The sequence below is a fragment of the Macaca fascicularis genome, chromosome 14 (assembly GCF_037993035.2).
Source record: "Macaca fascicularis isolate 582-1 chromosome 14, T2T-MFA8v1.1".
Taxonomy (NCBI): domain Eukaryota; kingdom Metazoa; phylum Chordata; class Mammalia; order Primates; family Cercopithecidae; genus Macaca; species Macaca fascicularis.
This window is the reverse complement of record NC_088388.1, coordinates 120,036,652-120,063,027: the sequence shown is the minus strand read 5'-3', so window position 1 is coordinate 120,063,027 and position 26,376 is coordinate 120,036,652. Positions and strand designations below refer to the sequence as shown.

Here is a 26,376-nt window from a genome sequence, read left to right as displayed (position 1 = left end):
TCATTTTTCCAACCCATGTACATTTATATTCTTCTGGTGAGAAGGAAAAACTCGGCCAGGCGCGGTGGCTCACTCCTGTAATCCCAGCGCTCTGGATGACAGAGCGAGACCCTGTCTCAAAAAAAAAAAGAAAAACAAAAAAACTCAGAATAGGGTTGGAATAAATAATGTGGGAATTGCTTTACAAATAAAACAATAAGAGCAGACTTTGCCAGTGATCAGTGACTCAAGTTCATGTTTTAGGGGTGGCATTTAAAGAACCCACTTCTAACAGCAGACCCAAAGACGAGGAATTTTGTTGTTGTTTTTGTTGCTCTTTCTATAACATGGGAGCACCTCAGAATGATACTTTCTGGTAGAAGACTTAGAAATGCAACCATACATTTTACAAACTTTATTGTAAAATTTATCAAATCACCACACGTTAAAGTTCTATAGTTGTATCTTCCTAACAAAGTATGGAAAACCCTAAGGCAGAGGACAGAGAAATAGTTGTTGCCGCGAGGTCTCTTGGTTTGCAAGAGTTAGGGGTGCCTCTTTGGGGATCTACCTGGAAAGTTGACTTTTGCTGAATTTGTGTTGCTGGGGTATAATGCCTGGAAATACAACAAAGTCCTTGTCAGTTGCGATTGTCTGAAACTGTTCTTCAAAATAAGAAGCATTTAAATGTGTATGATGGAGACATGTTTCCCTGTGATTTAGGCAGCCTGTGTTTTCAGGGAAATTTGTCTAAATAACATACAAATGTCAACTTAGTTTTGGGATTCTACTTAAAATTAACTAATGAAAGTAATTGTGTATCAACACGACCAGGTTGAGAATACAAACAGAACAGGTAACAACAGGAGACATGAATAAAATCCATAGTGGCCAAGTATCTCTAGACTCACTGCATTTCTGCTAATGTTAAATTAATATTCAGAATACTTCCATTCTTCTCTCTTGGAGGTTCAAAGTAAGCATTTCAAATATGGGGCTTTTTTAAGGATACAAATTGGGTTATGTGCTATCTACAGCCCTTTTTCTCATTTTATGCTTTGAATATTCTGATTTGACACGTAGATGCTTCTGCATTATATGTTAAGTCATTTTCCCCCTGTCGAATTAGTTTGCCAAATTGCCTTGTGACCATGACTTTTCAGGAGAGCAGACTCTGTCCCCTGCACGGCTGCAGATACTCCTTAACAGCATTTTGCGGTCATCAACGTAGAGACTCATGGAAAGTGTGAATAAATATATGCTTGTAACTTCTTGATTCGAATGACCCATGTAGTTATAGAAACCAAATTTAAGGACCAGGATGGCCTGTTAAATTAAGAATGTTGGTGGCAGATAAGAGGGAAACACTAGGAACCTGGTTTTTTTCTGCTTTTGGTTAACATATAATTAACTCAGTAGCAAATTTCTATGTGACTACAGTCTTTAAATTTAAATAATTCCACTAATTCTAGGTTGAGCCACTGCAAAGGTTTCAAGACTTAAATTAAATGTTATCTTTTTCAGTAAAATAATATATTTTTGCCCAACTAAAATAGGGTAATATCGATGTATTTTTGTACCCTAAAGTATTCCACAAAGGAATTCAAAAGTTACGGGGAGAAAATAAAGAATTGTAAGTTTGTTTGTTCTTAAAAGTCTCAAAAGGTCACTATCATCCTAATATGTCTCATTAGAAGTTAAAAATTACTAAATAAACCTGCACATACAAGCATACATATATGAGTGGGTCTGTGTTCTTTAGTTAGCACTTTTGGATATATAAAACTTCAACTTAATACTTTTCCTCTAATTTCTCTGTCAGAATGCAGCATGATCTAGGATTGAAAAATATTAAATACAGTGGCAAAGCATTAGTTATGAAAGATGCGGGCTGGGCGCGGTGGCTCAAGCCTGTAATCCCAGCACTTTGGGAGGCCGAGACGGGCGGATCACGAGGTCAGGAGATCGAGACCATCCTGGCTAACACAGTGAAACCCCATCTCTACTAAAAAATACAAAAAACTAGCCGGGCGAGGTGGCGGGCGCCTGTAGTCCCAGCTACTCGGGGGGCTGAGGCAGGAGAATGGTGTAGACCCGGGAGGCAGAGCTTGCAGTGAGCTGAGATCCGGCCATAGCACTCCAGCCTGGGCGACAGAGCGAGACTCCGTCTCCAAAAAAAAAAGAAAGATGCTACATTTGCATAAGGGATTGTTATTTCATCCAATGGTAGACTATCTTAATTTCAAAACTATTTCACCATCAGTATCTTATGCTACTGAAGAAAACAAAAGCTAACCTAGAGGCTAGATGCAAACAGAAACACACAATGAAATGTACAGTGAACATTCTTCCTCCATTTGTTTCCTTAGCAAATAGAATTTGATTGCTGAGTTCTTCATGGAATGATGAGTCTTTTGTATTTTATTTCTATCTATAGACACAGAGATCTGTCCCTCTGCCATGGAGATGTTGTCTTATATGAGAGTCGTATTTCAGCAAACATAATTAAACCATCACAAACAGAGCCTTCCATTAGTCTGAACAGTTATCGCTGTTGTGCTGTAGATGCATGTGAAAGTATTTCACATTCTGCTGGGGGGAAGAAAAGACCATTAAATATTGCCTGGGTTTTTCTTGATCAGATTGTTTATTTCTCAACATTTTAAAGAGATACTTAATTTTTCTTGACAGCTATTTTTGTCAACACGTTAGAGAAACAAATATCAAGGGCAAAATTTGCATGGGATGCCAAGTGCTGGTATTTCCTGGAGTAATGCATACTGTATGCATAAAAATAAATCCCATACTGTTCTCCAGAAAACATCCTTGGCATTTGATGTGCTTTCTAAAGCTATATTCTCGTAATGTTCTGCATCTAAGGTTTCAGGGTGGCAGTGGGGCGGGGGACGGGAATCATAATTTGATTGGTGTGGTTCAATACACATTTGAGCTTCATGCAAAAACAAAAATCAGACACTAGAGGGTGCTGTTTGATTTCCTTTTTCACTGGACTGTGCAGCTGATGTCAGTGTATGGGGCACTGCAAAATGCCAGCATGGTCTTCTAAACAGGCCCAAACTGCAATGAAATACAAGCTGTAGAGATCCCCTGAGTTTTAGGAGAAAGGCTGGGAAGTTCAAAACACGGTGGATGGTAAATTAATTCAGAATTAGTAAAGAAGTAATTCTTTATTACCCTAGCCCTGCATGATTGTCATCTTTTGATAATTACTTAATTCCTTTGGTTGAAAGAAATTTTATTAGATTTCAAGCTCCCACTAAATGTCAAATGGTTCTAAAAATAGCTAGAATATTAGACAATGTTAAACAATTAGCACTCTCAAGTTTTGTCATTAGAATTTTGAGTAGAATACATACCTACTACTGGTTAAGAAACTACAGAATTCCCAGTGGTCACAAATGCCAGACCCAAAGATGTTGTTTCTTTTGATATCAAACAAATACCAAGTCAGTAAGATTCCCAATTAACTTCCTTTTCAACCTTTGCTAAGCCTGCACTTTCCCACCCCTTTACCCCGCAAGCAAATCTTTCAGAGCAGCAGGAAAAGGCAATGCTCTGAAGTTATCTTAACATATACTATCATATGGCTTCTCTTTGTACAAAGACAAGGGATTAGGTTCGAGGGGGTAGGAGAGTGGGTAGGGTTCCCAGGTCAAGTGTCTAGTGTCACTTTGTGACATAAGAACATTTGAAAAGAAGCTTCATGTTCTTATGTTACATACAGGAAAATTAAGGTATTGAGGCATGTAATAATTTGCATTTCAAGCAGAGAATTAGTAGAAGAGTCAGGATCATCTCTCAGTTCTTCTGCCTTCCAGGAAGTCAACTAAAGGGCCCATTTGTTTTCAGTTTTGTAGAAGTATTTCTCTTTAATCCAGATGGAAGTGATTGGCTCGAAGGCAATGTGAGCACTATCACCACTGATTTCCAGCTCTTCTGCCTTCCAGGCACACGGGAAGTTGGTGCTTCCTCATCTCTAAAAGTCAGTTACAACCATCTGGCTTGCATTGACCAATGAAGTGGGAACAGAAGCAATACGTGTCACTTCAGGCAGAAGCACGGAAGAGCTAGGGTGGGATTCTCCATGCTGTCTTCCCTTGCCAAGGTGAATCTTGAAGCCACACATTCAGCTGACAACAATGAAGGATAATAGTCTCCAGCAACTTCCATTCTAGGATGACAACGAAAGCAGGGGTGATTTGCGTGAGCAAGAAAGAAACCTTGGTAAGTCACTGAAATTGTGGGGTGTTCTATTTTTTTTTTTTTTTTTTTTTGAGACAAAATCTCATTCTGTTGTCCAGGCTGGATTGCAGTGCCATGATAATAGCTCACTGCAGCCTCTACCTCCCAGGCTCAAGCGATCCTCCCAACTGAGCCTCCCAAGTAGCTGAGACTACAGGCATGCGCCACCACCCCTGGCTAATTTTTGTATTTTTTTGTAGAGATGGGTTCTCACTATGTTGCTCAGGCTGGTCTCAATCTCCTGGGCTCAAGATCTGTCTGCCTGGGTCTCCCAAAGTGCCGGAATTATAGGTATAAGCCACCACACCCGGCCTGGGGTTTTCTGTTGCATCATTACAACCAGGTTTATCCTGATGGTAGACATGTGAAGGATGCCAACTAAGCGAGAAAACCAAAAGCCAAGAATGAAAGTGTGGCGAAAAGGATTTCAATTAAAAAGCTTTTTTTAAAAAAAAAAAACTAGAATTTTTAATCGAGGAATCTCTAATGACTTTAATATGGGAATCAATAAAGAGGTGCTGTCAAGTAAGTAATATACCATTTCTTCCTTGTATGTTTTCAGTTAAAATTCATCTAAAAAGGCAGGCATGGTGGCTCACGCCCATAATCCCAGCACTTTGGGAGGAAAAGGTGGGTGGATTGCTTGAGCCTGGGACTTCGAGACCAGCCTGGGCAACACGGTAAAACCTCATCTCTACTAAAAATATAAAAAATTAGCCGGGCATGGTGGTGTGTGCCTGTAATCCCAGCTACTCAGAAGGTTGAAGTGGTAGGATCACTTGAGCCCAGGAAGTCGAGGCTGCAATGAGCCAAGATCATGCTAATGGACTCCAGCCTTGGCAACAGGAGTGAGACTCTGTCTCGGGGGAAAAAGAAAAAAAATCATTTAAGGATCTCAGGTAAAACCATAAATGAGACATTATTGTATTCAACTCATAATGTTTGATTTCAAAAGCCTAACCCTTTAATGGTGTGAATGGACATGGTGCATAAGCGCATCTCAATTCTCTGATCCTGAAGTGTGGGATAGTCTGGAATCCAGGTTTTCATGCAAACGAAGAACACATGCCTAACATTCATTTCTGTCTTGGTGAGGAAGAAGTACTGTGTCTCAGCTAGAACAGACAATGGTTTGATTCCTTAATCCATCTCAATGCTCAGTATTTTCCCAAAAGATCTTAAGATGTCCAAGCAGAAGCAGACACATATTCTTCTCCATCAATACCAGTTGTCCGCTTAGCTGCATAGCATGTGTGACTGCTGAGGTAAGCTGGAATGTGTTGATTCTCCCAGGGGGCTGGGAGAACAAAACAGCTCAGTGCACAGTCAGTCTGCACCCCACTTCTTCAGCCTAGTGACAGTATGACGCCAGTGCTTTGACATATGAGACAATGGCCATTTCACCCACACTCACGTTCAAGAGCACTAAGCATTTTTGCTCAGCTTTTCAGAGTTCCCAGAAAAATACAAAAATGTGATCCGTTTAAATCCAAGGCAACTTTAAAATAAACCTGAAGTGGGTTTTACTTTGTTTTTGCCCTTAAAAAGCAAAGCATTCCAGGGATATATTTAGTAGGCCCTCCATTTTGTAGTTAATTATAGCACATATGTGTTTGTGTACCACTTAAAAAGAGGATGCTGCCTGCTTCTCTTCTACACCGTACCTTAATGCTCTGCTAATGCTCTGTAAGTACACACGAACAGCAATATAACGGTGCATTAACGTTTTGGCCAACAGTGCCTTCCTGGTCCAATTGCTGCTATTTCTTTAAAAAAAAAAAATTCATGGCATGCTCTTTAGTGTACAAAGCTTAACATCAATAAGAATTATTCCAGCCACCAAGTAATGAGAATATTTGAACACAAAGTTTATTTAAGGATAAAACACATTAAAAAGTATTTGGTTGATTTGTAAAAAGAGAAGGGATTGGGTTCGAGGGGGTAGGAGAGTGGGTGGGGTTCCCCAGGTCAGCAGTATCCCCAGCGGCCAAAGCTGCCATGGCAAGGTTGAAGGATACAGTGGGTGGAGAGCGCCTCATAGACAGAACACATACATATCATAGATCAGACACTTCCAAACGCCAGCAAGATTCCTTAGAGGGAGTCAAACCTTCCAGTCATCACTTCAAAATCATTCCAACAGGCTCTCTCTGTAAAAAAACGTGATCCAGAAATAGCACTGGCTTGACAGATTTCTCTGGTCAGATTTCCGGTCAGACTTCTCTAACCAGAATTTTTTTCCTTTACTGGTTTTTCATGTGAACCAAAGTTTCTAGTGACAACTGTTTGGAAATTTTTCACAAGAGATATACTTTCCATAACTGACTTGTAGAAGCCCCGTTTCATATTCTGAAAGAGGAGCTTGCATGTTCGCTGGTTTCTGGACCTCAGACCGTTGGAGGCAGGTGGCATCATTCTGAGATGCTGGACACTTTCAAATAGGTTTTGACTTAAGGGCACACACTTTTTATCCTACAGGGAGTTGAAGTAAGTAAATTACAGTACTTTATATAGCAACTTTGAGTTAATTATGAGATCGTGCCTGATTTATAGACAAAATGCCATAATGAAATCTGGATCATGACGAGAAGAAGCGTCCAGACTTGGAGTTCGACTGAAGAATTAGAGGCTGTAAACAGAGAGGAACACAGTAAGCCCTGTGGGGAAAAAATACCTGTTTGATAGGGATGAGACAGCTTTGCAGCACTCAGCTAAAAAAGGAAACTTCATTGCCAAGAACCCATTTTACCCAAATGACCCGAAGGCAGCAAAGTAACAGAATTAACCCAATCTTTAAGAGAGTCCTACTTTGGGAGGCCAAGGCGGGCGGATCACAAGGTCAGGAGTTTGAGACCAGCCTGGCCAATATGGTGAAACCCGTCTCTACTAAAAATACAAAAATTAGCTGGGCGTGGTGGCGTGTGCCTGTAGTCCCAGTTACTCGGGAGGTTGAGTCAGGAGAATCGCTTGAACCCAGGAGGCAGAGGTTGCAGTGAGCTGAGGTCGTGCCACTGCCCTCCAGCCTGGGTGACAGAGTGAGACTCCATCTCAAAAAAGAAGAGAGTCCTGCCAACCTCATTAGAGGTCAGGGAAACCATGTGCTAAGGCTTGTTTGCTGGAGGAAGCATCCCAATCCCAACCTTAGCCCAAGCAGACTTGACAGCCAGATGTAGGCCAATATATGGTCCTTAAATGGCTGGATAACTTGTTTTTTAAATTACCTTTATATGTGAGGTGAAAAAGCAAGGTTTTCTTTTGTTGTTGTTGTTGTTGTTGTTTGTTTAATGGCCCTAGAATTCCTTGGGTATGTTCCCCATCTTTCCTCCTTAATTTCTGGAGTTTTTGAGGGAGAGTTGCTGACCTAGTGGGCTTCAAATCTGAATTTCTCCTTCTGGGGTAAAGAATCTCCCGTGTCCCCTAGCTGCCTGCCCCAAGGTAGAAGAGTGTCTACCTCTGCAGCTCTTGCCATCCTCCTGCAGGGTTCCTGTTACACAGCTGCAGAGAGGCCCGTCCACCCTGCTCGTGCAAATCTGCTCACACCCTCCATTGTCCTCACACCAGTCCAGCCCTACAAAAGAGCAGTTAGGAAGATTAACTACACACAGTTCAACCCTTCCACTGGTATCGAAGGGCAAGGCTTTAAAAAGAGAGGAGGACAGGCTGGGTGCGGTGGCTCACACCTGTAATCCCAGCACTTTGGGAAGCCGAGGTGGGCGGATCACAAGGTCAGGAGATCGAGACCATCCTGGCTAACACTGTGAAACCCTGTCTCTACTGAAAATACAAAAAAAATTAGCTGGGCGTGGTGGCGGGCGCCTGTAGCCCCAGCTACTCGGGAGGCTGAGGCAGGAGAATGGCATGAACCCAGAAGGAAGAGCTTGCAGTGAGCTGAGATTGCACCACTGCACTCCAGCCTGGGAGAAAGAGCGAGACTCAATTCCCCCAAACCACCACCCCTCACCCAAAAAAAAAGAGAGGACAAAGAAAAGCTCAATGCCATTGTTGAATGTTTATGTCAATGAAAAGATGTCTTTAAGGAAGTGGGTGCTGTTCTCAAACCGGTGTCCCCAACACCAGCCTCCTCATCCACTGGACCCACATCAGAGGTGAAACACGTCTGAGCCTTCAAATCCCATTGTTTTAATAATCTAGGGTGTGTTTTAGAGAACATACATACTTTTTCTCCTAATAGGTCCCACTGAAATGATCTGTTCTTTGGGTTCTTTTGTGTAATCTGTGGCACTCCTGGAATTTTGTGGGCAAGTCTGCAAGACAGAACACCAGGGGAAAAATTTCACACAATTAAGCTGGTAACTTATTCTTCACCATGTTTTCACCTCTAAAAGAGGCAGTGACTCTGGCCTCAAGCATTATTGCTGCTCAGACTAATTAGAACCAATGCATTCTTGATCATCGAATCCACTGGGACTCTAGGCTGTGTGTTGAACAGAATTAAACACACTCTCCACACTGGAATTAGTACTTTTTCCTTTTTAAAAATCTCTCCTACATTTCTGATGGATCCGCACTGGAATGAGATTCAAAGAGGCTCCCTGCCCAGGAATAGGATTGCTGTATCTCATCAGGCACTAATGTATGCAGTATCATCTGTAAGTTACCCTGACCATAATTCACATCTTGATTCTGCAAACATGGTGTTAGCATAAAGCTGCAATGTTAAAGGCTAGGGGCCAGGTATCAGGCAATCGAATCTTAAGGACCCAGCCCGTAAGTGGTGGGGGTGGAAGCCTGGCACAGAAGAGATGATTAGTTTGCTACTTCATCCCTCATCCCCTCCAGGGTCCTGATGTAGATCAGGTGAGCTGCAGGACACCTGGATAAACTGTATCCTGAGCTCAAGAGTTTGGTTCTGTAGTGGAGTGGAACTTGGCCCAATGGTCATTAGAGTCAGGCCGCCTGGCTCCTTGAGACTCTAGTGCGGTGGTTCTCAGCCAGGCCAACTGGCAACATCCGGAGACATTCTGGGTGTCGAAACTGGGGGAAAGTGTGATTGGTATCCATGGGTAGAGGTGAGGAATGTTGCTGACATCCTACAGTGCACACAACAGTCCTCCAGAACAAAGAATTATTCCGTCCAAAATGTCAACAGTGCCGAGCTTTGAGAAACCCTAGTCTAGCATTAAGCCCATGACTGGTTGACAATTCAGAGATAGAAGAGTAAATAGATATATTTCCCCGTGTTTTCTCTCACTGTCCCATCAAAGATGATTGTCCACCCCAAGCATCTATGGATGCTTCCAGTCCGGCCACCTGGCATTCACGATCCTCATGTTGGGAAACCGAGACAGTGAGAAATAAGACTAAGCACTTTGTTTTCACATTCTCACTTACGATTTTACAGGAGTACTTTTCTGAGTCGCAGAGTGACACTGCACAGTGAAGGTGAACTTCGTCGTAATCCCCTATGAATTTAAAGACGGTGACGTGAAAGCGACAGGTCAGGGAGACTGCGTTCTCCTCGATGCCGATGGTGTTATCTTTGATGTTCTGACACCTATTCAGAAAAAATAATGGAATCTTTGCCACATGTTTTCCTCTTACACTTTAATCCTCATCTTCATTTCAAAATTTCACTTTCACATAAAACCGTCATAAGTGGCAGAAATGCCTTTACATTTGAAAGTGACCTCTGGACTGCCTGGGTTTGTCATTTATTATCACTCCCTCATATTTTCATAGTTTGTTTTGAAACATCAAACACCACCTCGAATTAGTATCCTAACTGCAACTAAAAACAAAACGACTGCAGGGACCACACTCAATTTCCCCACGCTTCAGTTTCTCATTCCGCCCCCTCATAATGCTGTGTTTTACCGATAGCAATTTAATAAACACAAGATTCATTCTTACTTCTCTTCTGTACTTTCTTCAGTTAATTATCAATGTTGGCAGGGGCCCCTGACTCAAACCCTGTTGGGAATACTTCCCACGCGTCAAAATAGGTGGGAGCTGGAGGGGAAAGAAGACCGGTCAGGGCGAGCTGCAGAGTCGCTTGGATGTGGCTGACTTCCCCTTTTCTCAGCCCCTTCCTTCCCGTGGTATTGAGCCAAGAGACAACCCCAGCCAAGACATCTCTCAGACACAGAGCTCTTGCTTCAACTACGTAGAGTTCCCCAAATGCATCAGAGTCTCCTCTAGTCCTGTGTCTTTTCACGCACTGTTCCCCCCGCCTGGAAGATCTTCCTGCTCTTTGTCCAATGCATCACTCCTGCCCTTTCTCCAACCCCAGTTCTATGGCACCCTCTCCTTTATAAATGTCCCCTAGTCATGCCCGGACGAGGCACAAACAAATGGCCTTTCCTGGATTTGCCAACAGCCCTCTGTTGAAATCCGTGAGTGCAGAAACCAAGTCATATTCCTTACTGTGTCTCCACTGTACCACATGGCATGTGGCATGTATTTGAAAATTTTTGTCAGATGAATGAATGAGCGAATGGTGTTGCCACAGCCAAGACTGGCCCGTAGGAACCAAAAAGCTCTTTAAAATGATAAAGATAAAAAGGGTGACTCTTCCTTATGTTTCTTCTCCCTAGTCCACAGGATTAAATAGCTTAGCAATAAGGAAAAATTAAAACTTGAAGTTATCCTTCAGCATTCCCACACATTTAGCCTTCCAGGCAAAATGCAAGTTGCTTTTCAAGGCAATAGTCCAATAGTCTCTTAAGTGCTTTGAAACAAAAACTTACATGCCATACTTTTTCTTGACACCGTTATTTATTCGGATAACCTGAACAGGCTCAAGGATTCTAAAGCAGTAATAGCTCTTCAGTCTTCACACAGACCTTCCCTCTTAACCAGACCACCAATTCTCTCCCAGGGAGATGACTTGAAGTGTAGGTATCAGCAAAACTGAAGGAAGGGGCATAGCGAGGCAGGAATGGCTGTCTGGGTGTCTTTCTTAGACTGAGCACAGACACCAAACACTAGAATCTTCTGTTAACAATGAAACATCTGCCCTTTCCTCCAGCTAGCACATGAAGAGAAAACAGAAGTGGCCTGCGTGTCCCCAGACTTACAAGTCACTTGTAGAAGCTGCTGCTATCTCTGCCCTCCACACAGCTGGAGAGAAACAGCTGACCCCCAAAATACTTTAGTGGACCCATTTTGCAGCTCATTCATTAAGCATTGAACATCTGGTTTCCCTAAGTTTGCTGGAAAAAAACAATAACCACATTCCTCCAAGAAAGGTTAGGAGGACTGATGGATTCACCTACATAAAGAAGTCACTTCCCACCCAACCACGGTTTAACTTGAAGATGTTTATTCAGACAGACACTGGGGTAAGCTGAGATTTATGAATATGCTCCTTGGCTCGCTCTCCCTCTCTGGGTCAAGTCTTTTAAATACCATTTTAAAAATGTTAAAGGCTGCCATGTCCTTCAAAGGAGACATAAGCCCTATAATCTGGATTTGCATTTGTATAGTGTCTCATATATTAACCCTTTTATGTTGCAAAAGGAATACAATAAGAGGAGGAAGAAACATGAACAAAAGGATAATTGTGATGCTCACCCACTCATCTAGGCCTGAAGGACACCAAGAGTCACCACGTTCCTCTTTTTCCCTCTATGGAGGATAAACACCAATTCAGAAATACAAATGCCTTAGTGAGGTCTTTGCTGAAAATTCCACAATACACCTCAGCAACCCATGCCACTCACCACACCTGGTCACTTAGGGAGTTGGTGTGTCTTGAAACCTAAAAGGATTTCTTCTCTGCTCCTTGATAGTTGTGTGACCTTGACTGAGCTCTGTGCCTAGTCTCTGTGAGCCTGTTTCGTCTGCAAACTAGTGAATGTCTATTGTTTGTCTTCCCAGAACCACACCCTTCTTCTCTTGGGAAACCATGCCTCTTCCCCTCAACCATAAAGCTACTTACTGTATCCAAAGCACTCTCTGACCACTACAGGGGTGGGGGCTGACCAGGCCAGGCAAATTCAATGGTGTATATCCCTACCTGCCAAACAAAGGATAAGCAAGTGGTCCAGGATAGGCCTGGGATTCCCTGCACTGGAGTCAGAAGTGCTCTCTTCTCATTGGTTACAATGCTATAAGAATGTGAGTCTAGGATTGCCAGTGTCTAACAAGGTCAATGAGAGAGAGAGAGAGAGAGAAGGGATAAGGCAAGAGGAGAGTCTTGATAGCATCTGGCTCCCTGGATCCAATCATCTCTGAAGTCACATCCACTCCTGTGATTTGGTGTTACAAACATTAAATGCCTTGATTTTTGCATAAACTAGTTTGAATTGGTCTCTGCCACTCAGAATTCTGATTAATACATTTACTTGCTTTAGGAATTATTGTAGGCTGGCTGGCATGGTAGGTCACACCTGTAATCCTAGGACTTTGGAAGGCAAAGATGGGAGGATCACTTGAGCCCAAGAGTGCAAGACCAGCCTGAACAACATAGGGAAACCAAGTCTCTACAAAAAATAGAGAAAATTTACTGGGCATGGTGGTGTGCGCCTGTAGTCCCCGCTACTCAGGAGGCTGAGGTGGGAGGATCACTTGAGCCCAGGACGCTGAGACCGCATTGAGTCATGATCATATCACCACACTCTAGCCTGGGGCCTGGGAAACAGAGTGAGACCGTGTCTCCCAGAAAAATTATTATGGGCTTCAAGATGGCTGGCTAGAGGCACCCAGAACTTGCCTCCCTAACAAAGATGGGCCCAAACAATAAGCAGACTATCACAAGTTGAATAGAGCATCAAAGAAAGAACACTGGAATCCAGCAAAAGAGGGACAGAGGATCTCTGAGGCACGAAAATAGAGGGAAACAAAGCAGTTGGCCGTGCTAGGGTCAGCTTGGAGCCAGGAGAAACTTCCCAATGCAGGAAAAGGTAATTGAGAGATCCCAGTGGTCCATATTCCACTGCAGACTTTGGTAATGCTAGCCATGGGAGAGCCATTTGGACCCTGAGACTTGTATAGGAAGCTACCTGGACTCCACATAACAGTATTGTTCCAGAGATGGCGTTCACACTGAATCGCACAGCCTCCAGCCCCCCAGACCCAAGCAGCTGCAGCATGGCGCCATGTTGAGAGCCCAGCCCCCATCAGACTATATCTTGCCCTGGGGTCCAACAGCCCCTACTTCTCCACATCCCTGGAGCCCTGCTAACACCCACCCCTCATGTCTACTCAAAAGGCTGCAGGTTCACAACACTCCCTGGACTCAGTGGTACAGCTGTGTCCACAGCACTCTAATCCACACAGTGTCCTACACCCTGGGGAACAGGTGATGCAGTGCACCAGGGAGGCTGTCCCCAGGGCCAACGGGCTGACGCACAAGCTCCCCAGAACCCAAGAGCCACCTGCCTGCAGCTGCTGCCACTGTCAGCAACTCTGCCACTTCCCCAGCAGCAGGACCACCAGACACCCATATACACCTTCAGAGGGCCTGAAGATCAGCCCACCAGGTGGCGTCGTGAGGCCTGAGGACAGGCCTGCCCCACCCACCACTACTGGTGCCCATGTATGCTGTCGCGGGATCTGGGGTCTGACTCATCCACCAGTCACCACTGGCGCCCATACACGTCTTCTAAGGACAGGCCTGCCCAATCTGTTGCCACCACCACTGGCAACCACGTGTGTCGTTGGGGGGATTTAGGGATCAACCTGCCCCATCCACTAATATTGATGGCTGCATGCACCATCAGGGGGGCCTGACAACAGACCTGCCCCACCCACTGCCAGTGCTCACATGCACCATCAGGGGGCCTGGGGACCAGCCCACCCCTGTGCTCACACATGTCATCAAGGGATCTAAAGATAGGCCTGCCCCGCTTGCCACTCCCAGCACCCATGCACATCATCTGGGGGCTTACAGATTGCCCTGCCCTGTCCACCACTGCCAGCGACTACATTAAAATTTGCCTTTTGGGAACCTGAGGACAGGCCCACCCAGCCTGCCACCACTGCCAGAACTCACCCGTGTGCCACCTGAAGACCTGAGGACTGGCCCACCACCACCACCACTGGCACTCCCATGTGAGGCTTTGGGGCCTAAGAGTTGGGCCACTGCTGCTACTGCCATCACTGATGCCACATACACCACTTAGGGCCCGAGGACCCACCCACCCACCTGGCCCACTGCTACCACTGACCAAGGATTGGCCCACCTAGACCTACTACCATGAGTGCTTGTTAATGCCACCCAGGGGCCCAAAAGCTGGCATGCTGGCCTGCTATCACCACCACTGGTACCCAAAGACTGGCTCATCTGGCATCCCTGTCCCCAGCAAAGCCTCACCATAGCCTCCACTAATAGCCTAAGTCACTGACTAACTCACAGACATGACTGATGCTGATTACAGCTGAAGAAATCATATGGAGACTACACTGCTGTGTCCACCCAGAATCAAAGCCAAAGTCAAACCCAACCAACACTATAGATACATCTATAGGAAAAACTCCGTCCCTATAAAAGCCAGTCCATAAAATTGGAGAAGCAACTATGATACCAGATGCACAGAAACAAACATAAGGACATAAGAAATATAAAAAAGCAAGGACACAATAAGAACACCATAATTCTCCAGTGACCAGGCATGGTGGCTCACTCCTGTAATCCCAGCACTTTGTGAGGCCAAGGTGGGAGGATCACCTGAGGTTGGGAGTTCAGGACTAGACTGACCAACATGGAGAAACCCCATCTCTACTAAAAATACAAAAATTAGCCAGGCGTGGTGGCACGTGCTTGTAATCCCAGCTACTCAGGAGACTGAGGCAGGAGAATTGCTTGAACCCAGGAGGCAGAGGTTGCGATGGGCCAAGATTGTGCCACTGCACTCCAGCCTGGGCAACAAGAGCAAAACTCCATTTCAAGATATAAAAAATAAAACAAAATAATAATAATTCTCCAGCAACACATTCCAACCAAAAAGAAATCTATGAAATACCTGAGAAAGAATTCAATATAATGATATTAAAGAAGTTCAGTGAGATAGAGGAAAACACAAACAATACAAAGAAATCAGAAAAACAATTCATGATCTGAGTGAGAAATTCAACAAAGAGACAAACAAAAAGAACCAAACAGAAATTCTGGAACTGAAGAATTCAATGAATAAAACTGAAAAATACAATCAAGAGCTTCAACAATATGCTAGATCAAACAGAATAAAGAATTTTTTTGTTTTGAGATGGAGTCTTGCTCTGTTGCCAGGCTGGAGTGCAGTGGTGCGATCTCAGCTCACTGCAACCTCTCCCTCCTGAGTTCAAGTGATTCTCCTGCTTCAACCTCCTGAGTAGCTGGGACTACAGACACATGCCACCATGCCCAGCTAATTTTTTGTATTTTTAGTAGAGACAGGGTTTCACTGTGTTAGCCAGGATGGTCGCAATCTCCTGACCTCATGATCAGCCTGCCTCGGCCTCCCAAAGTGCTGGGATTACAGGCATGAGCCACCGCACCTGGCCAGAATAAAGAATTCTTGAATACAGGTCTTTTGAAATAACCTAGTCAGGCAAAAACAAACAAACAAACAAACAAACAAAGGAATAAGAAAGAAAGAAGAAATCCTGTGTGAAATATAAGACACTATAAAGTGACCAAATATTCTAATTTGGGGAATTCCAGAAGGGCAAAAGATGTCCAAAGGCATAGAAAATCTATTTAATGAAATAATAGCTAAAAACTTCCCAAGTCTTGCAAGAGATATAAACATCTACATACAGGAAGCTCAAAGATCCCAAACAGATTCAACCCAAAAATGTCTTCTCCAAGGCATATTATACTCAAAGTGACAAAAGCCAAAGACAGAATTCTAAAAACAGTGAAAGAAAAGCATCAAGTTATATATAATGGAACCCCATCAGATCAACAGCAGATCTCTCAGCAGAACTCTCATAGGATAGGACAGAATGCAAGGATATATTCAAAGTGCTAAAAGAAAAAAAATACCTGCTAATCAAGAATACTACACCCAGCAAAGTTATCCTTCAAAAATGAAGAAAAAATAGTATTTCCCAGACAAGCAAAAACTGAGGGTATTCACGACCAGACCAGCCCTACAAGAAAATTTAAGTGTGTCCTACATTTGGAAGTGAAAGGTTGATATATGACATAATAAAAACATACAAAAGTGTAACACTCAATGGTAGATCATACACACAAAAGAGAAAGAGAAGGAGTCAAATGTTACTACTACAGAAAGCCACCAACCCACAATAATAAATGATAAGAGAGAATGACACAAAGGGTATACAAACAGCCATAAAACAATAAACAAAATGACAGGAATAAGTTCTCACTTATCAATAATAACCTTGAATGTAAGCAGATTAAATTCGCCACTTAAAAGATATAGACTGACTGAACAGCTAAAAACAAACAAACAAACAAAAAACTCCAATATATGCTGCCTACAAGCAACTCACTTCACCTGCAAAAGACACACATAGACTGAAAGTAATGGGATGGAAAAAGATAATTTGTGAAAAGCAAAACCAAAAGCAAGCAGGGGTAGCTATATTTGTATCTGACATAACAGACTTTAAGTCAAAGGCTGTAAAAAGAGACAAAGAAGATCATTACATAATGATAAAAGGATAAATTCAGCAAGAGGATACAACAATTCTAAATATATATCTATCCAACATCACAGCACCCAAATGTATAAAGCAAATATTATTAGATCTAAAGGGAGAGATAAATTCCAAAGTAATGAAAGTTGGAGAATTTAACATCCTACTCTCAACATTAGAAAGAAAATCAACAAAATATTTTATTTATATTGCACTTTAGACCAAATGGACCTAACAGGCATTCACAGAACATTTTACCCAACAGCTGCAGAATACACATTTTTCTCATTAGTACACAGAATATTTTCCAAGATAGACCATATGTTAGGCCAAAAACCAAGTCCTGACAAATTTTTAAAAATTGAAATCATATTGACTATCTTCTCAGACCACAATAGAATAAAACTAGAAATCAATAACAAGAGAAATTTTGGACACTGAATAAATACTTAGAAATTAGGCAACATGCTCCTGAACAACCACTGGGTCAATGAATAAATTAAGAAGCAGATTTTAAAAAAATTTTTAAAAACAAGTGAAAATGGAAACAGAACATACCAAAACATGTGAGATACAACAAAAAACAGTGCTAAGAGGGAAACTTATTGCAATATACACCTACATCAAAAAAGTAGAAAATTAAATCCAAAATTAGTAGAAGGAAAAAATAATAATAAAGATTAGGCCAGAGTTAAATAAAGTAGAGACTAAAACAAGCAAAAAATCGATGAAATGTACATTCATGTTTTAAAAAGATAACAAAATTGATAAAGCACTGGTTAGACTAACTTAAGGGGAAAAAAGACAGAAAACCCAAATAAAATCAGAAATAAAAAAGAAGATAATACTTATACCACAGAAATATGAAGAATCATTAGAGACTGTTATGAACAACTATACACTTTGTAAAACCTACAGAAAATGGATAGATTCTTGTACACATACAACCTACCAAGGTTGAACCAGGAAGAAATAGAAAACCTGAACAGACCAATAACTAATAACAAGATTGAATCAGGAACAAAATGTCTCTCAGCAAAGAAAAGTCCAGGACTAGTTGTCTTTACTGCTAAATTCTACCATACTTACAAAGAAGAACTAACACCAATGCTTCCTAAACTATTTCAAAAAAACCGAAGAGGAGGGAATTTGGGGATTCTTCCTAGCTCATTCTACAAGGCCAGCATTACCCTGATATCGAAACTAGACCAGGACACCACACACACACACACACACACACACACACACACACAACAAGCCAATGTCTAAACATAGATGCAAAAATCCTCAATAAAATACTAGCAAACTGAATCCAACAGCACATCAAAAAGATAATACACCATGATCAAGCAGGATTTATTCCAGGGATGCAAGAATGTTTCAATATATACAAATCAACAAATGTCATATATCACATAAGAATGAACAATAAAAACCATACAATTATCTCAATAGACACACAAAAAGCATTTGATAAAATTCAACATCCCTTTATGATAAAAATTCTCAAAATATTAGGAACAGAAGGAACATGCCTCAACATAATAAAAGCCATATATGACAAACCCATGGGTAATATCATACTGAATGAAGAAAAGCTGAAAGTACTGGAACAATTCATGGATTCTCACTCTCATCATTCTTATTAACATAGTACTAGAAGTCCTAGCCAGTTCAATCAAGCAAGAGAAAAAAATAAAAGACATCCAAATTGGGAAATAGAAAGTCAAACTTTCCCTTTACAGATAACATGATCTTATATACAGAAAAACCTAAAGATTCCATCAAAAACTCTTAGAACAGATAAACAAATTCAGTAAAGTTGCAGGACATAAAAACAGCATGCAAAAATTAGTAGCATTTTTATACACCAATAACGAACTAGCAGGGAAAAAAGTCAAGAAGGCAATCTCATTTACAATACTTACAAAAAAATAAGAAATCTAGGACTAAATTTAACCAAGTGAAAGATCTCTACAAGGAAAATTACAAAATGAAGAGGACAAACAAATGGAAAGATATCTCATACTTATGGATTGGGAGTATTGAAATTGTTAAAGTGATCGTACTACCCACAAAAAAAAATCCACAGATTAAATGCAATCCCTATCAATGTACCAATGAAATTCTTCACAGAAATAGAAAAAAAAATCCTAAAATTTGTATAGAGCCACAATAGACCCTGAATAGCCCAAGCAATACTCAGTAAAAAGAACAAAGCTGCAGACATCACACTACCTGACTTTTAAGTATAGTGTGAAGCTATAGTAGCCAAAACAGCATGATATTGGTATAAAAACAGACACATAGACCAGTGTAACAAAACAGAACTCGGAAGTAAGTCCATGTATTTACAGCCAACTGATTTGCAACAAAGACGACAAGAACTTACATTGGGGAAAGGACGCTCTCTTCAAAAACTGGTGCTGAGAAAACTGGATATCCATATGCAGAAGAATTAAATTATACCCTTGTGTCTCACCATAAACAAAAATCAACTCAAAGTGGATTTAAATGTTCAACCAGAAACTATAAAGCTACTAGAAGAAAACAAAGTGAACATGCTTCATCATTGGTTGAGGCAAATATTTTATGGGTAAGATTTCAAAAGCCCAAGCAACAAAGCAAAAATAGACAAATGGGACTATATTAAACTAAAAAGTTTCTACACAGCAAAGAAAACAACCAACAAAATGAAGAGACAACCTGTTGAATAAAAGAAAATATTTGCAAACTATTCATCCAACAAGGGATTAGTATCCAGAATATGCAAGAAACTCAAACAACTCAACGGCAAGAAAACAAATAATTCCTTTAAAAACTGGGCAAAGGATTTGCATAAATATTTCTCAAATGAAGACATACAAATGGCCAACAAGTATACAAAAAAAAAAAAATGCTCAACGTTACTAATCATCAGGGAAATAAAAATCAAAACCACAATGAGATATCATGTCATGCCAGTTAAAATGGCTACTATTAAAAAGACAAAAAGTAACAAATGCTGGTGAGGATATGGAGAAAGGGGAACTCTTCTACACTATTGGTGGGAATATAAATGAGTACAGTCATTATGGGAAACACTACAGAGGTTTCACACACACGCACGCGCACACACACACACACACACCCCCCCAAAAAAACCACTAAAAATAGAACTACCACACGATCCAGCAAGGCCACTACTGGGTATTTATCCAAAAGAAAGGAAATTAGTATATCCAAAGAATATTTCTACACTTCTATGTTTATTGCAGCACTATTCACAATAGCCAAGATATGGTATCAACCTAAGTATACATCAGTGGATGAATGGATAAAGAAAATGTGATATATATACACAAGGGAATACTATTCAGCCTTAAAAAGAAATGAAATCCTATCATTTGCAACAACATGGTCAGAACTGGAAGTCAATATGTTAAATGAAATAAGCCAGGCACAGAAAAGCAAATATCTCAGTATCTCACTCATATGTGGGAGCTTCAAAAGTTGATCTCATGGACGTACAGAGCAGACTGATAGTTACCAAAGGGTGGGAAAGAAGCTGGGATGGACAGAGTTTGGTTAATGGCTACAAATATGCATTTAGATAAAAGGAGTAAGTTCTAGTGTTTGATAGCACAGTAGGGTGACTATAGTTAACAACAATTTATTATATATTTCAAAATAGCCAGAAGAGAAGATTTGAAACGCTCCCAACAGAAAGAAAAGACACATATTCAAGGTGATAAGTATCCTAAATTCCCTGGTCTGAGCACTACATATTTAATGCATGTATCAAAATATCATATATACTCCATAAATATGTAAATGTATCAATATATTTTAAAAAGAAATTCATATAAAAAGTAACTATTGGAGTGACAAAAATGTTCTAAAATTAGATTATGGTGATATTTGCAATTCTCTGCAAATTTACCAATCAATTACCATTGATTTTTACACTTAAAGCAAATAAATTGTATTACCTATAAATTATCTTTGTAATAAAGCTGTCAAAGTGAATTGTTACAAAACCTATTACAATAAATGTGAACTGTCTAACATATCCAGAAAGTATTTTTGTTTTTAATAAAGATAATTATTGTGGTTGGTCTACAGTCTTTTCTTTCATTCATTTATTCATTCAAGAAATTTTGTTGTGTAATCACTATGTTTTCAGGAAATATACTAGGTGGTAAGCATATAGTGGTGAGTAAAGGGAAACTTGTTGAGTCTATAGGCTATTATATTAATTTCTTTTTTATTTTTATAGATGCCCTGTTCATTAACCTGTGGTTATTGTCATTATATTCTTTCATTTGCAGAATTCCACATTCTTCCCAAATTGAAGTTCAAAGTAAACAGCACAGAATCCCCACTTTGAGAATAAAGCATCTTGTAGTTAATGTAGTTAATGTCACATGGACTTGGGGTACCTACCACTATATTTCTGTGTGACTTTAGGCAAGTTACTTGATTGCCTGTAAAATGAAGCTTATAATATCTACCTCATAGGTTGCCTTGAGAATTAGATGAATTAATAAATGCAAAATGCTGGCCTTGTAGGCAGCCAACAAATATTAGTTTCCATTCCCTTCCTTAAAAAATGATGCAGACAATATTATACCTGAAGCTCTGAGACTGTTGTCTATAAAGAGGTTACTCACCCTCCTTCGATGATGAAATATCGGAGCTTATCATTGCTATCTCGGGAGGGTGTGGCATAGCATTTGTTGAGCGTTAGGATTAAATGTGTGGAGTCAGCTCCAACCACAAAAACCCCTACATACAGCACATCTCGAGTCGTCAACACTACTTCACCCTGGCGGTAAGGATGTTTGTAGGAGGCATTTTTGTAGAGAGCCATCTTGGTGGTGAAGCTGCCTTCTTGGGTTGGAACTGTCAGGTTAATTACACTAAAACGGAAACAATTATGAGACAGGAACCTAAAACAATGTTACCTGTTCAATTATCTACCATTTTTCAAGCTGAGAATGCAGAGGGAAAGCAAAACATGTAGTAGCAAAGTCTAAGGCTGTGCTGTCCAATATAGTACCTGCTAGCCACATGGGGCAATTTACATTTAAATGAAATAAAATTAAATAAAATTAAAAATTCAATTCGCAGCCCCCTGAGCCACATTTCAAGTGCTGAGCAGCCACACGTAGCCACCACATTAAACAGTACAGATGGAACATTTCCATCATCACAGAGAGTTCTATTGAACAATGCTGATTGAAAGGATTTAGGCTCAAGAAACGTGAATTATGTTTTTCCTAGGGCATCAAAGACAAATGCTAGCAATTTTGATTATGCTAACCTTAACTGTCAAGGAAAAGAAAAAGCAATGTGCACAGCCCAGGAGGTGCCTTACCTTAGCATAGGCTTCACAACAGAATCCAAGGAGATCTTGATATCCAGCTCATAAGCACATGCAAATTCCACATTGATCGTGCGGTCCCTGGTGATGATGTTGCCAGTGTTGTTGGCACTTTCGATCCAGATTGTGTTTTTATACATGATATGAGTGCCATTGGACTGCAGAGCAAGGGGAAGTCAGAAATCATTACATCTGGGAGTGAGTATGTAGCTTGCATATCAAATCCATGTCCCTGAAAGTGGAGAAATGGCTTCCTTCCATACATAACTTAGAGGCCAGTATAAAGTAGCATGGAGCTAGCCTTAGCATTTACTTGGGGCAAAAAAGTATTACAATAGATATCAGCAGCACCCTTCAGTCTGCTAACCTTGAATACCAGTGGAAGGTGATTTCATCTACTACTGAATTCTAACCACTACCAGACCCCACTTATCTGTGAGACCCCAAGCTAGGAATAGCATGAACTATTGCCATTGCTGAGTAACAGAAATCTTCTTTTTCAATGCTTAATTCAAAATCTCTTCTCCACCAAATCCATCACCAGACATCCCTACAAGGACCAACATGAACAAGTGCAAGTTTCACCTCCTTACTCCTTTCAACCTCTGGTAAAAGTATTAAGAAATAGAGCCATGAATAGAAGACGCACAGCAAGGCAGAAAAAGAAGAGAAACAAGATGCTTTGCTAACCTATACACTGCACAATCTGACATTAAAAGTTGGGACCTTACTATATTTCTGAAGTCAGCTGTTTTTTGTTTTGTTTTGTTTTTAGTGACAGGGTCTCACTGTCACCCAGGCTGGAGTGCAGTGGTGCAATCATAGCTCACTGCAGCCTTGAACTCCTGGGCTTGAGATCCTCCCATGTCAGCCTTCCAAGCAGACACAACTACAGGCACTGTCACCACAGCCAGCTAATTTTTAGATTTTTTTTTTTTTTTAAATAGAGACAGGGTCTTGTGATGTTGCCTGGGCTCATCTTGAATTTCTGGCCTCTTGCAGTCCTTCTGCTTTGGCCTCACAAGGTGCTGGTGAGAGGTGACAATGTGCTGGCAGCCCTCATTCTTGGCACCTCCTCGGCCTCACTGTCCACTCTGGCAGCACTTGAGGAGCCCTTTACCCCGCCACTGCACTGTGGGAGCCCCTCTCTGGGCTGGCCCAGGCCAGAGCCGGCTCCCTCTGCTTGCAGGGAGGTGTGGAGGGAGAGGCGCAGGCAGGAACTGGGGCTGTGTCCAGCGCTCACAGGCCAGCGCCAGCCCAGGGTAGTGAGGGGCTTAGCACCCTGGCCAGCAGCTGCAGAGGCTGTGCCAGGTTTCCCAGCACTGCTGGCCCACATGCACCACTCTGGAATTCTCCCCAGGCCTCAGCCACCTCCCCGTGGGGCAAGGCTCAGGACCTGCAGCCTGCCATGTCTGAGCCCCACCCTCCATGGTGGGCTCCCATGGGGCCCAAACCTCCCCAATGGGCTCCACCCCCTGCTCCATAGTGCCTGGTTCCATTGACCACCCAAGGGCTGAGGAGTGCAGGTGCCCCTCAGGACTGGCAGGCAGCTCTGCCTACAGCACTAGGTGAAGCCAGCTGGGTTCCTGAGTCTAGCGGGGACTTGGAAAACCTTTATGTCTAGCTAAGGGATCGTAAATGCACCAATCAGCACTCTGTGTCTAGCTCAGGGTTTGTAAATACACTAATCAGTACTCTGTATCTAGGTAACCTAGTGGAGACTTGGAGAACTTTTCTGTCTGGCACTCTGTGTCTAGCTAGAGGATTGTAAATGCACCAATCAGTACTCCATGTCTAGCTCAGGGTTTGTAAATGCACTGGTCAGCACTCTGTATCTAGCTAACCTAGTGGGGACTTGGAGAACTTTTATGTCTAGCTAAGGGATCGTAAACAAACCAATCAGCACTCTGTCTAGCTCAAGGTTTGAAAATACACCAATTGATACTCTGTATCTAGCTAACCTAGTGGGGACTTGGAGAACTTTTCTGTCCAGCACTCCTGTGTCTAGCTCAGAGATTGTAAATGCACCAATCAGCACCCTGTCAAAATGGACCAATCAGCTCTCTGTAAAATGGACCAATCAGCAGGACGTGGGTGGGGCCAGATAAGGGAAGAAAAGCAGGGTGCTGGAGCCAGCCAGTGGCAACCCACTCGGGTCCCCTTCCACACTGTGGAAGCTTTATTTTCGCTCTTTACAATAAATCTTGCTGCTACTCACTCTTTGGGTCCATGCTGCCTTTAAGAGCTATAACCCTCACTGCAAAGGTCTGCAGCTTCAGTCCTGAAGCCAGCGAGACCATGAACCCACCAGAAGGAAGAAGCTCCAAACACATCTGAATGTCTGAAGGAACAAACTCCAGACACACCATCTTTAAGAACTGTAACACTCACCGCAAGGGTCCGCGGCTTCATTCTTGAAATTAGCGAGACCAAGAACCCACCAATTCCGGACACACTGGGATTACAGGCATGAGCCAAAGCACTCGGCCTGAAGCCACCTGTTAAATGAGGTTTGGGACTCCCTTACCCCCTGAAATAGCTAAGCCTAGATGTATTTGCCTCAAAGAACAATAGAAGCATAAAAGACACAATTCTATCCATATACAAGACAAAGAACCACAGTAGGCATCCCAAACCAAGGAAAAAACACATCACTCTTTCAACTCCGTCAACCACTTAGCATGAAATGACGACTGCTCTTGCTGTCTTTCATTTTACACATGCCTATTGCTGTTTTCCAAGGAGCATATTTCTAAGCAGATCATCCTGAAGTTAGCTTTTGGGACAATAAATGTGCAAACACTCGAAGCTGTCGCTGTCTCTGCCAGGTGCTCTTTCCTGCTGCTTTTCTCACCTGCACAATGTTTCCACAATTCCCTTTGGTGTTGTTGATCTGAAAGGAGATAAAATCTTCCCCCTCGATGCCGGTACACTGTCTGTCATTGATCCTCACGCCCTCCCTCTCAAAACCGAGCTGGAAGAGTTTGCACTTAGATATGGACACTTCCATCTGGGATGCTTTGCAGGTCACCTCTGCATCGATAATGTCATGTGAGTCTGTGGGAACAGTTATTACGAAAGGCAAATCAGTGGAGTCGGTCTTGCTGCAGGAGTGGGAGCAAAGCATCCCATTACCATTCTCCTTTAGAAGAGGCAAATGATCTCCACTCAAAGACTGCAGCATTTCTAATTAGGCTTTGATCAGACCAAGCGAGCATATGAATTCATTCAAAGCAGTAACTTGGGCATTAGCAGAGCCTTTTTAAAAAGATAAAAATGCTAATAAAGTGTCTTCTGTCTTTTCTTTACAAAAACATGTCTTCCCCCACCTTGCTGGTGGCAGCTACTTTTCTGTAAGCTACATACTGAACATACCAAATCTGGCACATTGTGGCCTGGCTGAAAAGCATGCCTCTCAGGGACAGCAGCACTGGCCAGGCCACATCCGAAGCCCCTGCTGATTCAGCTCGGCAGAACCCTAGCGATTCCCAGGTGAGCACTAGGAGCTTGTTTTTTGACATGGCAATGCACCAATTGACATTTTCTCTTGAGCATGTAAATACAGCTAATAAGCACTATAGAAACAGAGAAAAACATTTTTATCTGTTTAGGTGAAGCCCTTGTCCCCTCCTAAGGAGCCTTTGGTCAACCAGATTTTCATTCTCCAATGCTGTTAAATTTAGCAGCTGCCTCTGCGTTACTTGGTTCAGGAAGGGGAGCAGAGATGGAAGGCAAAGCAGCTCCGCTTCAAGCTGCCATCCAGGCAGGCTCGGCAGTGGACAAGGCCATTTCCACACCAAGGGAGCTACAGTTAGGAACAAGTCCTGGAGTCCTAGTTATTTATGGCTTGCTTCAGACATTTGAGTCGTACATATCTTCGGGACCAAAAAGCTTTGGGCCAAATAAATCTGGCTTTAAATAACATTCATCCTAATTATTTCATATTGACATCAAAATACCCTATTTCCTTGTGCATCTAAAAGATCAATTTGGACCTTTCTGATGTTGAACGTGACCTCAGATGGAAATGGCTGGTTCCATTCATGTACAAATTTGTGTGTTACAATGTATTGAGGAAAAGGATGTAGCTATACTTTGAAGCAGTCAGATTGCTTCCTTGTTCTGCTTAAATGCTCCTGAAAGCTTCACTGTTTGGGAAAGCTTCACAAAGTGGGATGCATCAAGGTCCCTCCCCAGAGCAGCATCTCCCACGGGGC

The 26,376-nt window shown here is 42.1% G+C and overlaps 1 protein-coding gene across 16 annotated transcripts in view; it reads right to left on the bottom strand.

The window, feature by feature from the left end:
• Nucleotides 1-6,089: 6,089 nt before the first annotated feature.
• Nucleotides 6,090-26,376, bottom strand: part of LOC102116928 (tubulin-specific chaperone cofactor E-like protein) — a 167,610-nt gene continuing 147,323 nt past the window's right edge. For 10 of the 16 annotated variants that reach the window (XR_012422809.1, XM_045370899.3, XM_045370881.3 and 7 more), the window contains 7 exons: nucleotides 25,014-25,216; nucleotides 22,154-22,317; nucleotides 21,447-21,695; nucleotides 9,595-9,757; nucleotides 8,420-8,507; nucleotides 7,694-7,810; nucleotides 6,090-6,871 (listed from right to left, as the gene is read on the bottom strand). Coding sequence is in view for 10 of the 16 variants with exons in the window: in XM_045370899.3 (XP_045226834.2) it covers nucleotides 6,771-6,871; nucleotides 7,694-7,810; nucleotides 8,420-8,507; nucleotides 9,595-9,757; nucleotides 21,447-21,695; nucleotides 22,154-22,317; nucleotides 25,014-25,216 (1,085 nt within the window). In the remaining 6 variants the exon portion in view is untranslated. Of the gene's footprint in view, nucleotides 6,872-7,693; nucleotides 7,811-8,419; nucleotides 8,508-9,594; nucleotides 9,758-11,775; nucleotides 11,830-21,446; nucleotides 21,696-22,153; nucleotides 22,318-25,013; nucleotides 25,217-26,376 lie in introns of all 16 variants that reach the window. The other 6 variants (XR_012422810.1, XM_045370882.3, XR_012422808.1 and 3 more) reach the window with 4 other exon arrangements.